We start from the raw sequence: 15,031 nt of genomic DNA, 5'->3' as shown, positions 1-15,031 counted from the left end.
AAAGGGGGTGATTGTGAGGGAAAGAGAGAAAAGAAGAAAAAAAGGAATGAAACAAACATAAGGGATGGGGTAAGAAGGAGAGGGGGGCACTAATGGAAGTTAGAGAAATCAATGTTCATGCCATCAGGTTGGAGGCTACCTAGATGGGATATAAGGTGTTGTTCCTCCAACCTGAGTGTAGCCTCATCTTGACAGTAAAGCAGACCATGGATAGACATATCAGAATGGGAATGGGACGTGGAATTAAAATGAGTTGCCACTGGGAGATCCTGCTTTCTCTGGTGGACTGAGCATAGGTGTTCAGCGAAACGGTCTCCCAGTCTGCGTTGGGTCTCACCAACATATAGAAGACCACACCTGGAGCACCAGATGCAATATATCACACCAGCAGACTCACCTGGAAGGACTGTCTGGGGCCCTGAATGGTGGTGAGGGAGGAACTGTAAGGGCAGGTGTAGCACTTGTTCTGCTTAGAAGGATAAGTGCCAGGAGGGAGATGAATGGTCAAGGGAGTCACGTAGGGAGTGATCCTTGTGGAAAGCAGAAAGAAGGAGGGAGGGAAAGATGTGCTTGGTGGTGGGATTCCGTTGGAGGTGGCGGAAGTTACGGAGTATTATATGTTGGACCCGGAGGCTGGTGGGGTGGTAGGTGAGGACAAGGGGAACCCCATCCCTAGTGGGGTGGTGGGAGGATGGGGTGAGAGCAGATGTGCGTGAAATAGGAGAGATCAGTTTTAGAGCAGAGTTGATGGAGGAGGAAGGGAAGCCTCTTTCTTTCAGCCTGGAATGAAAACCCTCATCCTGAGAACAAACTGTGCAAATACAAATATAAGTGAATAGCAATAAATGAGAGCATGAAGTAACAAGATAATGAGTCCATAAAGTGAGACCATTGGTTGTGGGATCTCCAGAAATAGAATGAGTGTAGCTATTCCCTATTGTTTAAGAGCCTGATAACTCTGGGCCTGTATTCACTGGTATTCAGAAGAATGAGGGGTGACCTAATTGAAACTTACTGAATGGTGAAGGGAGAATGAGTGGGCGTAGGGAGGATGTTTCCAATGGTGGGAGAGTCTAGGACGAGGGGACACAGACTCAGAATAGAGGGTATCCTTTTAGAATGGAGATGCGGAATTTCTTTAGCCAGAGAAAGGTGAATCTGGAATTTGATGCGAGAGGTGGCTGTGAAGGCCAAAGTCTGTATGTATATTTAAGACAGATGTAGATTCTTGATTGGTTAGGTCATCAAGGGATACGGGGAGAACGCAGGAGGTCGGGGCTGAGAAGGAAAATGGATCAGCCATGATGAAATGCTGGAGCAGACTCAATGTGCCAAATAGTTAATTCTGCTCCTCTATCTTCCTCAATCTTCTTGTCTTGTTCATTTGAAGGGATCTCTCTGTACAATGCATGAGCGAATGTCACAGAGTAAATTTCTCTTTTTAACTACTTTGTTTTGAATGTTTTTCCCCAAATTTAACTCTTTGGTTATTAAAATGTATGGTCTTCTACTTTGCTATCAAAACCACAAAAAGAAGCAGAGGCTACTTTGCAGTTATTTAAAACTTAGTTGGTTGTTTTCCTCTCTAAAATGAACTTAAACTTTTCAACTCAACATTCAATTCAACTCAACCACTCACCTATTGACCAAAATGTAGCTTTTTTTCCCCAATTCATTTCCAAAACTGGTAAATATCTTAATGTAAATGGTTTAACGGAGATGGTCCAGAGGAGGGTCCTGAGAATTACACCCGTAATGAAAGGATTAACAAATGAGGAACATATGATCCCCATGGGCCTGAACTCTCTAGAGGTTAGAAGACTGCTGGGGGGGGGGGGGGGGGGTGAGGGTAATCTCATTGAAGCCTATCGAATATTGAAAGGCTTTTGATAGAGAGGATGTGGAAAGGCTATTTCCTATAGTGGGGAGTCCAGGACCAGAGGGCACAGCCTCAGAATACAAGGATGTCCTTTCAGAAAAGAGATAAGGAGGAATTTCTTCAGCCAGTAGTGGTGAATCTTTGGAATTCGTTATCACAGACAACTGTGCAGGCCAAGTCACTGGGTACCTTTAAATCAGAGGTTGATAGGTTCTTGATTAGTATTTGTCAAAGATTATGGGACAAGGCAGGAGAATGGGGTTGAGAGGGATAATAAATTAGCCTTATTGGAATGGCAGAATACTTGATGGGCCAAATAGCCTAATTCTGTTCCTATATTTTACAATCTAATTGTTGCCTTTATTTTGTTTCGATAAATTTTTAAAGATTTATTTTTTAAGATGCGATGATCAGTTGCATTGAAGGAGATGAGATGTGTTCAGTTTTAAGTGTCACGTAGGATATTATTGCATAACACTTTGTGCCTTTGGGGTAATAGAATTGCATGGTTGATTCTAAAGGTTGATTCTAAAGGTTGATTCTAAAGGTTTGCCTTCTTCGTGATGGCGCTTATATGCTGGTCCCAGGACAGATCCTCTGATATGATTGCACCAAGGAATTTAAAGTTTAGATGAAGGAGAGAGAAATGTAGGGACAAAAGATTGTGAAAAATTGAGAAATTCAGCATTAATGTTATTGGGTTGAAGGCTACCTGGACAATATAATATGGGGAGACTTTGCGTGGTGGTAATCACTATTGGATCAGTAATCCAGAGACCCAGTTATATACTGGGGACATGACTTTGAATCCCACCAGGGCAGATGGTGAATTTAAATTAAAAACAAATCTGATTACCATGAAAACATGTTGATTGCCATAAAAACCCATCTGGTTCATTAATGACCTTCGGGAGGAATCCTGCCATCCTTACCTGGTCTGGCCTATATATGGACTCCAGACCCACAGTAGTGTGGTTGACTCTTAAAAGCAGAGATGGGCAATAAATGCTGTCTTAGCTGCTGGCTCCCATATCCTGTAAGTGAATAAATAAAAATAAAACTAGACAATATAAAGTGTTCTTCCAGTTTGCAAATAACCTGCCAAGTTCCTTCAGTTTGTTTTTGCAAAGGTTTAAACCTGTGTTAATTGAGTAGTTAACCATTCAGCCAGTGGAATGTGAGGCAATCCACAGTGGGAGAACAGAGAAGCAAAGTTAAGCTACATCCACACTACGCTGGATAAATCTGTAACCGAAGCTCTTTCTCTTTGTTTTTACCCTCCGTCCACAGCGTTTTCGTCTCCCAAAAACGGAGCTTTTCAGAAACGCCTTCCAGGGTGGGTTATTTTTGAAAACGCTGCTCGGGCAGATCAGTGTGGACAATGTAACCGGAGACTTCTGAAAACACTGTCAGACGGCAGCGCGCTATTTCATTGTTTACTTGAACCTAACAATTTCAGAACAGACGGCAACGAAACTGAAGCCCGAAGAGTTAGAAATGTACTCACCAAATACTTTGACCCATAACTTACTGAATAAATAAATATACTGTACTCACTTTGTCCTGTTGTCTGTCCTTGCTCGTATGAAGGTGGTTTACCTATTTATGCAAGTACTTCTCTGGCAATAGATGTGTAACAGCCTAATGTAACATTGTATGGAAATACAAGATAACACTGATGCAGACATGTTTTATACATTTAACAAGGTGCTTTATTAATGCAACAGAGTTGGTCAGTTTTTCAATGTTCATCGTCAGCCGGGTCAATCTGTCATTGAACTCTTGTTGGTAGCCGCCGTATGCTCCAGTATTTGTTTTTTTTTTAGTTTTAAGTTCTCCTGCGTGAGAGCCAACAGTTGTCCGTCGTTTTAAGTTTTTCTAGTCTGTAACTACACAAACGTGCACTTGTATGTTGAGATTCGACACCAGACATGTCGCTTGTTTTCGGTAGATGTCCTGCGCAGGAGGAGGAGATTCGCCGAAATCTCTGTTACGGTGTGGATAGAGATATTTCCAAAAACACATAGTGTGGACGCCTATTGTTTTTACTCGAAACCGGCGTTTTCAAAATTATCCGGTCTAGTGTGGATGTAGCTTTAGTAGAAAAAGACGTGAAATAAATTTGCAGTACAAAGGGATCTAGATGTTCTTGTACTTGGAAGAACGAAGTTACCCTGCAGGTACAGCAAGTAATTAAGAAGGCTGATGGGATCGTGGCCATTATTGTAAAGGACTGGAGTGCAAAGATTTTGCTACTTTAGGAACATGATGAATAGAAGCAGGAGTGGGCCACTTGCCACTTGTACATGCTTCAGCAATAAATAAGATGGTTATCTTTACTTCTGTGGAGCGGCATGGTAGTGTAGTAGCTAGTGTAATGCTCTACAATGCCAGTGACCCGGGTTCAATTCTCGCCATTGACTGTAAGGAGTTTGTACATTCTCCCTGTGACTGTGTGGGTTTCCACCCATGTTGCAAAGGTGTATGGGTTAGTAGGTCAATTGGTCACTTGGCTGTATTTAAATGGTATGGGTTTGTTGGGCTGGATCTAAATAACAAAAAGTAAATAATTTTATTTCCAATTTTACTTTTCCATATTCATTTATTTTTAATGTCCAAACACCTATTAATCCCAGTCTCTATCCTAACTGGGCATGGAGGGCTCGTTGGGCCAAACCACATCTCTAAATAAAATGAAATAAATAATTAAATACACGGAAAAACAGTGCCTTTGTCAGCAGTAGAGTCTGTTACAAATGCTAGAGTGTAAAGTAATGATGTTATTGGAAGATACTTAGGAAATGTCAGTGCAATGACAGTCGAAAGTGGATTTTAAAAAAAAAGGCAACTATCTGGAGGAATTTTTCAGGAAAGGGCAGGTAGAATAGAGATAAATTGGTGGGTACAATGGCTCTGGTATTTAATAAAATGTGAGAGTATTGTGCAGAATTATAGCACGTGGGATAAGACCATAAGATATAGGAACAGAAATAGGTCATTCGGCCCATCAAGTCTGCTCCACCTTTCAATCGTGGGCTGATGATCCAATTCTTCATCATCTCTACTCCCCTGCCTTCTCCCCATACCATTTGATGCTCTGGCTAATCAGGAAGCCATCTATCTCTGCTTTAAATGCACCCAATGACTTGGCCTCCACAGTCACTCGTGGCAACAAATTCCACAGATTTACCACCCTCTGACTAAAGTAATTTCTCCTCATCTCTGTTCTAAATGGATGTCCTTCAATCCTGAAGTCATGCCCTCTTGTTCAATTGTGGGTAATGTGTTGGCATGGATTGAAAATTGGCACATAGATGGGAAACAAAGTAGGAATAACTGGGCTGCTGAAACATCTCAGCCTGAAATATGGACTCTACTCTTTTCCATAGATGCTGCCAGGCCTGCTGCATTTCGTGTGTGTTGCTTGGATTTCCAACATCTACAGATTTTCTCTTGTTTAATAATGGCTTTTTCAGGATGGTAGGTGGGTGACTAATGAGATACTGCAGGGATCAGTGCTTGGGCCCATTTATTTGCAAGACATACATACTTTACAAAAGTCTTGGGCATATGTATTTTGCTGGGGTGCTTAAGACATTCACAGTACTGTAGTAGTTTTCTGTATCGCATTTTGCTGCTGCCACAAAAAGAATCAAATTTTATGACGTGAGCGATGATGCTGATAAATGCTGATAAGTGTGAGCTGCTACATTTTGGTAGGAATAATCCAAATAAGACATAGATGGTAAATGGTAGGGCATTGAAGAATGCAGTAGAACAGAGTGATCTAGGAATAATAGTGCATAGCTTCCTGAAGGTGGAATATCATGTGGATAGGTTGGTGAAGAAAGCTTTTGGTATGTTGACCTCTGTAAATCAGAGCATTGAGTATTGGAGTTGGGATGTAATGTTAAAATTGTACATGGCATTGGTAAGGCCGAATTTGGAGTATTGTGTACAGTTCTGGTCACCGAATTATAGGAAAGATGTCAACAAAATAGAGAGAGTACAGAGAAGATTTACTAGAATGTAACCTGGGTTTCAGCACCTAAGTTACAGGGAAAGTTTGAACAAGTTAGGTGTTTATTCTTTGGAGTGTAAAAGGTTGAGGGGGGGACTTAATAGAGGTATTTAAAATTATGAGGGGGATAGATCGAGTTGACGTGGATAGGCTTTTTCCATTGAGAGTAGGGGAGATTCAAACAAGAAGACATGAGTTGAGAGTTAGGGGGCAAAAGTTTAAGGTAACATGAGGGGGAATTTCTTTACTCAGAGTGGTAGCTGTGTGGAATGAACTTCCAGTAGAAGTGGTAGAGACAGTTTTGGTATTGTTATTTAAAGTAAAATTGGACAGGTATATGGACAGGAAAGGAATGGAGGGTTATGGGCTGAGTGCAGGTAGGCGGGGCCAGGTAAGAGTAAGCGTTCGGCATGGACTAGAAAGGCCGAGATGGCCTGTTTCTGTGCTGTAATTGTTATATGGTTATATAAACCTGATTCTGAGATGGGTCTCTATTGTGTACTAGAGTGGGAAGGGAGCAGGGAGAGGGGAACCATGATTGGGAAAAGGACATTCTCTGCCACTGTTCAATCATGTCTGAATTTTTTTGCTTCACCCCGTTCCTCATTCTCCCACCTTTTTCCTGTAATCTTAAATTAGGTTGCCACTAAAGACATCTTAATGGCATAAATTAAATGGATAGACTTAATTTATCTCTCAGTGAGATACATCCAATGACATTTTATTTATTGTGATAAGAAATTCCAAAGATTTCTCTTCTCTCCTCCACCCCCCCCCCCCACCACCCCGTTGAAGATATTTTTTTTCTCCTCTCAGTTTTAAAGGGAACACCTCAGCAGGTCAGGCAGCATCTATGGAGAAGAATAACGAGCCGACATCACGCAGTTCCTCCAGTATTTTGTGTGTGGGTTTCTAGCATCTTGGGAATGCCTTGTTTTTAAAGGGACTTTCCCTTATTCTAAGGCCATCTCCTCAGATCTTTGACTCTCCTATTAATGGAAGCATTATCTCCATGTCCACTCGATCCAGGAGGTCACCAAGGAGATTGAAGGAAAGGCAGTGGATGTTGTTTACATGGATTTTAGCAGTGCATTTGATGAAGTCTTACATGGGAGACCAGAAGGTTTTAGCCCAAGGCAAACTGGCTTGGCAACTTGAGATCGACAATATTATAATAACCCATTAACCTATTCAAGATCAACCTAACCATTCAATCTCACATAGCTCTCCATTTTTACTTCATGTATTAGAAAGGTTTACAGCCATATGGGGACCGCTCCCCCATATTCCATCCACTTAATTTATCCCAATAAATTGCTGAATGTGGATGCCAGTGAGATGTGTCCAGCTCCATGCGAGCAGCTCTTCCACTGAAATGAGTACACTTACTGAAAGTGTGCCATGTCCAATATGGAGAATGCTCAGTCAGTTATTCCTCAGCGCAATGCTGGGAAATCCGAGCAACACACAAAATGCTAGAGGAACTCAGCAGCCAACTGCAGCCGTCGACTGTACTCTTTTCCATAGATGTGGCCTGGCATTCCAGTACCAGATTCCATGAGGACCCTGAGATGAGTGTAGTGTGAGGGCATGGATCAGATCCACAGACTCAAAAGCTCGGAAATTTATCTGCAGCATCGCTTGTGTTTATGACAAGAAATCGGCTCTGCTGGGTCTCTTTAGCTTTTCAGCTTCCTCACTGGGTTTCCTTGTGGCAAAGAAGTCGTCCAGATGTTAAACTTTTGTTGGGATGTAGAATATACAAGTGGGAAAGTTATGGTACAGATCTATAAAATATTAGGCTACATCTGGAATATTGTGTACAGTTTTTGTCACTACAGTACAGAAAGGATGTGATCACCCTGGCAAAAGTGAAAGAGAGATTCACCAGAATGTTGCCTAAAATGGACTATCTCATTTATAAGGAGAGCTAGGATTGTTTTCCTTGGAGCTAGAAAGATGGTAAGGTGAACTGATAGAAGTACTCAGATGTAGTAGAGGCATTGTTAGAATTGATAATAGTAAAACTTCCCTGTAAGAGGTATCTAAAAGCAGCAACACAGATTTAAAGTAAGGAGTTTGCCAGCAGAAGTAATGGTTACAGGTTCAATTTCCACATTTAAGAGAAGATGGGTGTGTGGGTGGAAGGGATATGGAGATCTATCCAGGCATGTGGATTGGCGGGATATGGAGGTCTGTGATGCAGATGTGTGGGTGAGAGGGGAGGGATATGGAGGTCTATCGTCCAAATGTTCTATGACTCTAGTAGGTGATTCAGCAGTGAAGAAGTTTTCTCCCCCCCTCCCCCGCGGAACTTGGTTGGAATTTGAAGTGCGCTGTATAAGAGTGCAAAGGATATGGATCAGGCCAGTAACTGGGTTTGGTAGAGATCAATACTTGATGGCAGCATCGATGTTAATGCCTGAAGGACCTGTTTCCATGTTGTCTGGCTCTAGGACAGTTGAGAGAATGCTGCACCCCCTCTCACCCCCCCACCCCCATCTATGGAGTGAAGAAAATTACAATCTAAATTATCTAGACGTTTCTATTGGTTCAATCTACTGAACCAAGGTAGACATGTTTTTTTTTTATTTTATTTACTGTTATCTTATTTCCATACAAGCTGCATGTTTGCTCTGCTGAAGTCTACTCTCCAGAGACAGCTGCATGCTATGCAAGAATACACTGTGCTTTGGCAAAACGCGTAGCTTTGTATTCAGAGCCAGCACAAGTACTAAGTGACCTGTTACTTCAGTGGATGACTTCTGTTTTGTTACCTTATTAACTTTGAGTGTAAGCACAGTTTCTGTGAGACGACTCTTTGATTACCGCGAACACCTCATCTATAAGCTAATGCCTACGTTCCCTGGTTAAAGTTCAGTCATATTCTTAGCGAGTTTTAATGGAACTTAGCACAGCACACAAACAGGCCCTTTGGCCTGTGATGTTTTAAGACCATAAGATGTGGGAGCAGAATCGGGCCATTTGGCCATGAAGTCTACTCCACCATTCTGTACTGGCTGATTTATTATCCAACTCAACCCTATTTTCCCTGTTACCTTTGACACCTGTTATGCCAAACTAATTAAATTAGTGATTAAATGCCCAACTAATCTTATCTCTTCTACCTACACAGTATCCATATCCTTTCATTTCCTACACATTCATGTGTCAGTCTTAAGAGCCTCATGAATAGATTTATTCTACTTGCCTGTACTAGGCTCCCTGGCAGTGCATCAGGTACCCACCATTCTGTATGTGTTTAAAAGAAAACTTGCTATACACATCTTTGAACTTACACCCTGTCATCTTAAAGCATATGCTCTGTGGTATTAGACATTTTAACCATGAGAGAGATACCAGTTGTCTGCTCTAGCTCTGCCTCTCACAATCTTATTGGTTCCCCCCCAGAACATAGAACAGAACAGTACGGTACAGGCTCTATCCCGCAATGTGCTGACCTTTTAACCTACTCCAAGATCAATCTAACCGTTCACTCCCACATAGCCTTCCATTTTTTTTTCTTTCATCCATGTACCTATCTAAAATTCTTTTAGTTATCTCTAATGTATCTGCCTCTACCACCAGCCCTGGTACTGTGTTCCACATGCCCACCACACTGGGGGGGGGGGGGGGTGAAAAAAAACACCCCTGACGTTTCCCCTGTACTTTTCTCCAGTCGCCTTAAAATGATCTTCTCTTGCATTAGCCATTTCTAACCAGTGAAAAAGGTACTTGTTGTCCACTGGATCTGTGCATCTCATTTTGCATTTCTGTCAAATCACTCCCATCTTACTTTGCTCCAAAGGGAAAAGCCCTAGTTCACTCAACCTATCCTCATAAGACATTCTCTTTAATCCAGGCAGCATTGTAGTAAATCTCCTTTGCACCTGCTCTAAAGCTTCCACATCCTTCCTATAGTGAGGCGACCAGAATATTCCAGGTACTGAAGAGTACAATTTTTCTTGTCCTCTGTGGTAATCGACTTTGTAAATTTTCCCTTAAATATAATGCTGCTATATGTTTAAGATTCTTTGTGTTAAGGTGGTTCATCTGCATATCTTATTGCATTTATTAGTCACTGTGTACAGTCTTCAATGGAAACATGATTGACTAATCCTCAAAAAGACCTTAAGACCAAAGGACATAGGAGCAGAATTATCATGACTGATTTATTATCCTGTTTTCTTCTTGTAACCTCTGACCCCCTTACTAATCAATCTTCACTTTAAGTATACCCAGTGACTTGGCTTGTCACAGACTTGGCCGTCTGTGACAATGAATTGAACAGAATCATCACCCTCTGGCTAAGGATGTTCCTCTTCATCTCTGTTCTAAAGGGACATCCTTGTATTCTGAGGTTGTGCCTACTAGTCCCAATTCCCCACAATAGGAAACGTCCATTCTATCTAGGCCTTTCAATATTTGGTAGGTTTCAATGAGATCTTCCTCATTCTTTTGAACTCCAGCAAGTACAGTCCCAGAGCAATCAAATGCTGCTCATAGGTTAACACTTCCATTTATGGAATAATTTGTATGAACCACCTTTGGGTGTATGAATCCAATCACAAACAAGAGCAAATCTGCAGATGCTGGAAGTCCGAGCAACACACAAAATGCTGGAGGAACTCAGCAGCCAACTGCATCCATTGATTGTACTCTTTCCATTGATGCTGCCTGGCCTGCTGAGATCCTCCAGCGTTTTGAGCATGTTGCTCTGGATGTATGAACTTGTTTCTATTGTTTAAAGAAAATGGTAGATAATTTTGAAGCCCATCATCTGGTCACCCTATCTTGAGGACAGAAAAGTTCCTGTTGGCTAACTGAGTTTTGATATGTGTAGTTTATCCAGTGTTTGAAATAATTCCAGACTTGTCCAGATCTCTCCATTTCTCAGCCTTTCATCTGGGCCTACATAACTATAAAACGTACACGACCGGCTGGTGTTTGTCTCGCGGAAAATTCGTCCACCCGCCAAACTGCGTCTCCCATATACGTGGATGCTGTGAAATGCACACTGGTACAAACTTGCACACACAATATCAAGCTCACACCAGGTATGTTTACAGAATACACTTTATGAATCTTACTAGAACTAAGTGATTAATAAAGATACAATATATATGAAGGGAAAGAAAATAAAGAAAAGGTGCCAAAACTTCTCAGAGTTCAGTCAATTAGTGCACATCATTGGAGCTCAACCTATCTACTTCATGCCAAACCATCAATCTGCACCTAGATCATAGTATTGGTAGCAAAGTGGTTAGCATAATGCTGTTACAGAGCCTGAGACCTGGACTCAACTTCCACTGCAGTGAGTAAGAAGTTTGTACATCCTCACAGTGCCAGCATGGGTTTCCTCCAGGTGCTCCAGTTCCCTTGCACATGCTAAAGACGTATGGGTTAGTAGGCTAATTGATCATATGGGTGTTAACGGAAAGAGTGGGCTTGTTGGGCCTGAAGGGCTTGTTATTGTACTGTATCCCTAAATAAATAAAAGTAATACCCTTCCCAATCATTTACTTATACAAACATCTCTTAGGTGTTGTAATCAAACTCATTTCTGCTGATAGCTCGTTCCTCAGAGTGAAGAAGTTTCCATGACCTCTCGTTCTAGTTTCACCCAAACTCAGTTGAAAAATCCTGCTTGCTGTACTTTACCCTATCTATACCCCTCACAATTTTCTATACCTATATCAAATCTCCTACGTCCAGGGAATGAAGTCTTAATGGATAAATGAAGCTGAACCTGAGATCAAACCTGTGGATTAAGCTGTTGCATTCACAAAACAATGCCGCTAATGTCATTGCAAAGGCCTAGATAGCATGGATGTGGAGAGGATTTTTCCTATAGTGGGGGAGTCTAGGACCAGAAGGCACAGTCACAGATGAGGGGGAAACTTTAGTCAGAGGGTGAATAGTCTGTGAAATTCGTTACCACAGCCATCTGTAGAGAACAATTCATTGGGTCTATTTAAATCGGAGGTTGATAGGTTCTTGATTGAGGGTTTCAAAGGTTATTGGGAGAAGGCAGGAGAAGAGAGTTGAAAAGGGTAATAAATCAGCCATGATAGAATAGCAGAGTAGACTTGGTGGGCCAAATGGCCCTATTATGCTCCTATACCTTCCGATCTGGTGGTCTAAAATATTCTTAAGCTTTTTTTCCCACAGATGGCTAGGTAGCCTCGACTGAGATATTACATGAATGCAAGGAAAGTGATAAGTAAGTTATAAAACCAATGTTGTCTCTTTCAGACATGCACATTTTCTTCATGGCCCATCACCTGATACACATTTCGGACCCAAAGCCTCCATTCTGCAGAACTCCACTAGCATCGTGTAAGTAGAGAGCAACTTTTCCTTCTTCCAGCTGACTCTGAAGTGATGGCAGTCACTGTTTTGTTAACGAAAATATAAGAAGCATCGCAGATGCTGGAATTTGAAATAAAAATAGAAAATGAGGTAAACACTGTGGAATGACATAAGAAATTAACATTTTTGGATAAAGTGTGAACGATGGTCAATGTTAAATTGCAGCATGGATGGACAGGAAAAAGGAAAATACCTCTGATACAGTGAGACCAGGGCTGCTACTGTTTACAGATGTATCTGTTTCATAAATTAGGGCATTTATAGAAAGAGAACCAAATGCAGACTAGGTGATCATCTTATGGGGCTTGAAGTTCCAGTTGCTTTTGAATTTAATTATCCAATCCCATACCTAATCTGAATGATCTCTTGCACCCAGCACTGGACAGGCCACACTTGGTCTATTGTGAGAAACAATGAGAGGACCATTTGATGGCTCTAGGCCTGTATTTTCTGGAGTTTAAAAGGTTGGTGGGGGGGGGGGCTTATTGAATCCAAAAGAAAATTAAAAGGCTGAGATAGAGTGGACTTGATGAAAATGTTTCTAATAGTTTGTGGGATCTAGCACCAAAGGGAACAGCCCCAGAATAAAAGTATGCCCCTTTAGAACAAAGGCGAGGAGGAATTTCTTTAGTCAGAAGGTGGTGACTCTGTGGAATTCATTGCCACAGATGGCTGTGAAGGCCACATCATTGGGTATACTTAAAGCGGAGGTTGATATATTTTTGAATAGTAAGGGCGTCAAAGGTTATGGGGAGAAGGCAGGAGAATAGGGTTGAGAGGGATAATAAATCAGTCATGACTGAATGATGGAGCAGACTTGATGGGCTGAATAGCCAAATTCTGCTCCTTTGTCTTATGGTTGTAATAAAGTCCATGGAGAATGCTGGCATCCCTGACAGTCACATTGTGTCTGCTGAGAGAGAAAACACAAGCTGACATTATAAATAGACCTCTGGTGCGGCAGAGATGATAATATATCTGAAATTGCTGAATTGCTAGACTAAAGATGAGATGCTATAGTCCCAAAGTTTGTGCTGCACCTCACTCGAACAGTTCTGGGTGTCCCAGATCATTTAGATTGGGTGTGGGAATGGGCTGGACAACTACATGGATAGGTAGTTCAGAGTTTCAGAATGTATTATGAAAGTATGTACAGTGGCATGCAAAAGTTTGGGCACCCCGGTCAAAATTTCTGTTACTGTGATAGTTAAGTGAATAGAAGATGAACTGTTCTCCAAAAGTCGTGAAGTTAAAGATGAAACATTCTTTTCAACATTTTAAGCAAGATTAGTGTATTATTTTTGTTTTTTACAATTTTAGAGTAAAGAAAGGAAAGGAACACCATGCAAAAGTTTGGGCACCCAAGAGATTTGAGCTCAGATAACTTTTACTAAGGTCTCAGACCTCAATTAGCTTGTTAGGGCTATGGCTGGTTCACAGTAATCATTAGTAAGGGCCAGGTGATGCAAATTTCAAAGCTTTCTCAATACCCTGACTCCTCAAACCATGTCCCAACATTCAGCAGCCATGGCTCCTCTAAGCAGCTGCCTAGCACTCTGAAAATTAAAATAAATGATACCCACAAAGCAGGAAAAGGCTATAAGAAGATAGCCCATTTCCCTCCAACCTATCACTATCCAGCTCTCTACTTTATCCCTCCCCCCACTTCTTATCCCCCCTCGACCATCCCATGTTACTTCACTCCTGATGAAGGGTTATGGCCCGAAATGTCGTTATTACCTCCTCCCAAAGATGCTGTCTGGCCTGCTGAGTTCTGCCAGCATTTTGTTTTTTTTAAGAAGAAAGCAAAGTGTTTTCAGGTAGCCGTTTCATCAGTTTGAAATGTAATTATGAAATGGCAGGTAACAGGAATGGTGGATGTCAAGTTGAGATCTGGAAGACCAAGAAAACTTCCCGAGAAAGCTGCTCATAGGGTTGCTAGAAAGGCAAATCAAAACCCCCATTTGACTGCAAAAGACCTTGAGGAAGATTTAGCAGACTGGAGGGTTGGTGCGCTGTTCTACTGTACAGCGACATCTGCATAAATAGGACCTTTATGCTAGAGTCATCAGAAGAAAACCTTTCCTGTGTCCTCACTACAAAATTCAGTGTCAGAAGTTTGCAAAGGAACATCTAAACAAGCCTGTTGCATTTTGGAAACAAGTCCTGTGGACTGATGAAGTTAAAATGGAACTTCTTGGCCACAATGAGCAAAGGTATGTTTGGAGAAAAAAGGATGCAGAATTTCATGAAAAGAACACCTCTCCAACTGTTAAGCATGGGCGTGGATTGATAATGCTTAGGGCTTGTGTTGTAGCCAGAGGCACAAGGAATATTTCACTGGTAGAGGGAAGAATGAATTCAATTAAATACCAGCAAATTCTGGAAGCAAACATCACACCATCTGTGAAAAAGCTGAAGGTGAAAAGAGGATGGCTTCTACAACAGGATAAAGATCCTAAACACACCTCAAAATCCATAATGGACTACCTCAAGGGGTACAAGCTGTAGGTTTTGCCATAGCTGTCACAGTCCCCCAACCTAAACATTATTGAAAATCTGTGGATAGACCTCAAAAGAGCAGTGCATGCAAGACGGCCCAAGAATCTCACAGAACTAGAAGCCTTTTGCAAGGAAGAATGAGCAAAAATCCCCCAAACAAGAATTGAAAGACTCTTAGCTGGTACAGTAAGTGTTTACAAGCTGTGATACTTACCAAATGGGGTGTTACTAAGTACTGACCATGCCGGGTGCCCAAA

General features: G+C 41.6%; 1 protein-coding gene across 9 annotated transcripts in view; it reads left to right on the top strand.

The window, feature by feature from the left end:
* The window catches only part of nadkb (NAD kinase b), a 114,731-nt gene that overhangs the window by 26,728 nt on the left and 72,972 nt on the right, over positions 1 to 15,031 (top strand). For 8 of the 9 annotated variants that reach the window (XM_059992090.1, XM_059992101.1, XM_059992080.1 and 5 more), the window contains exon 3: positions 12,156 to 12,239. In XM_059992090.1, coding sequence (XP_059848073.1) covers positions 12,156 to 12,239 — 84 coding nt within the window. Of the gene's footprint in view, positions 1 to 9,983; positions 10,958 to 12,155; positions 12,240 to 15,031 lie in introns of those variants that run through there. The other variant, XM_059992150.1, reaches the window with a different exon arrangement.

The sequence above is a fragment of the Hypanus sabinus genome, chromosome 2 (assembly GCF_030144855.1).
Source record: "Hypanus sabinus isolate sHypSab1 chromosome 2, sHypSab1.hap1, whole genome shotgun sequence".
NCBI lineage: Eukaryota > Metazoa > Chordata > Chondrichthyes > Myliobatiformes > Dasyatidae > Hypanus > Hypanus sabinus.
This window is presented reverse-complemented; position numbering and strand designations above follow the sequence as displayed.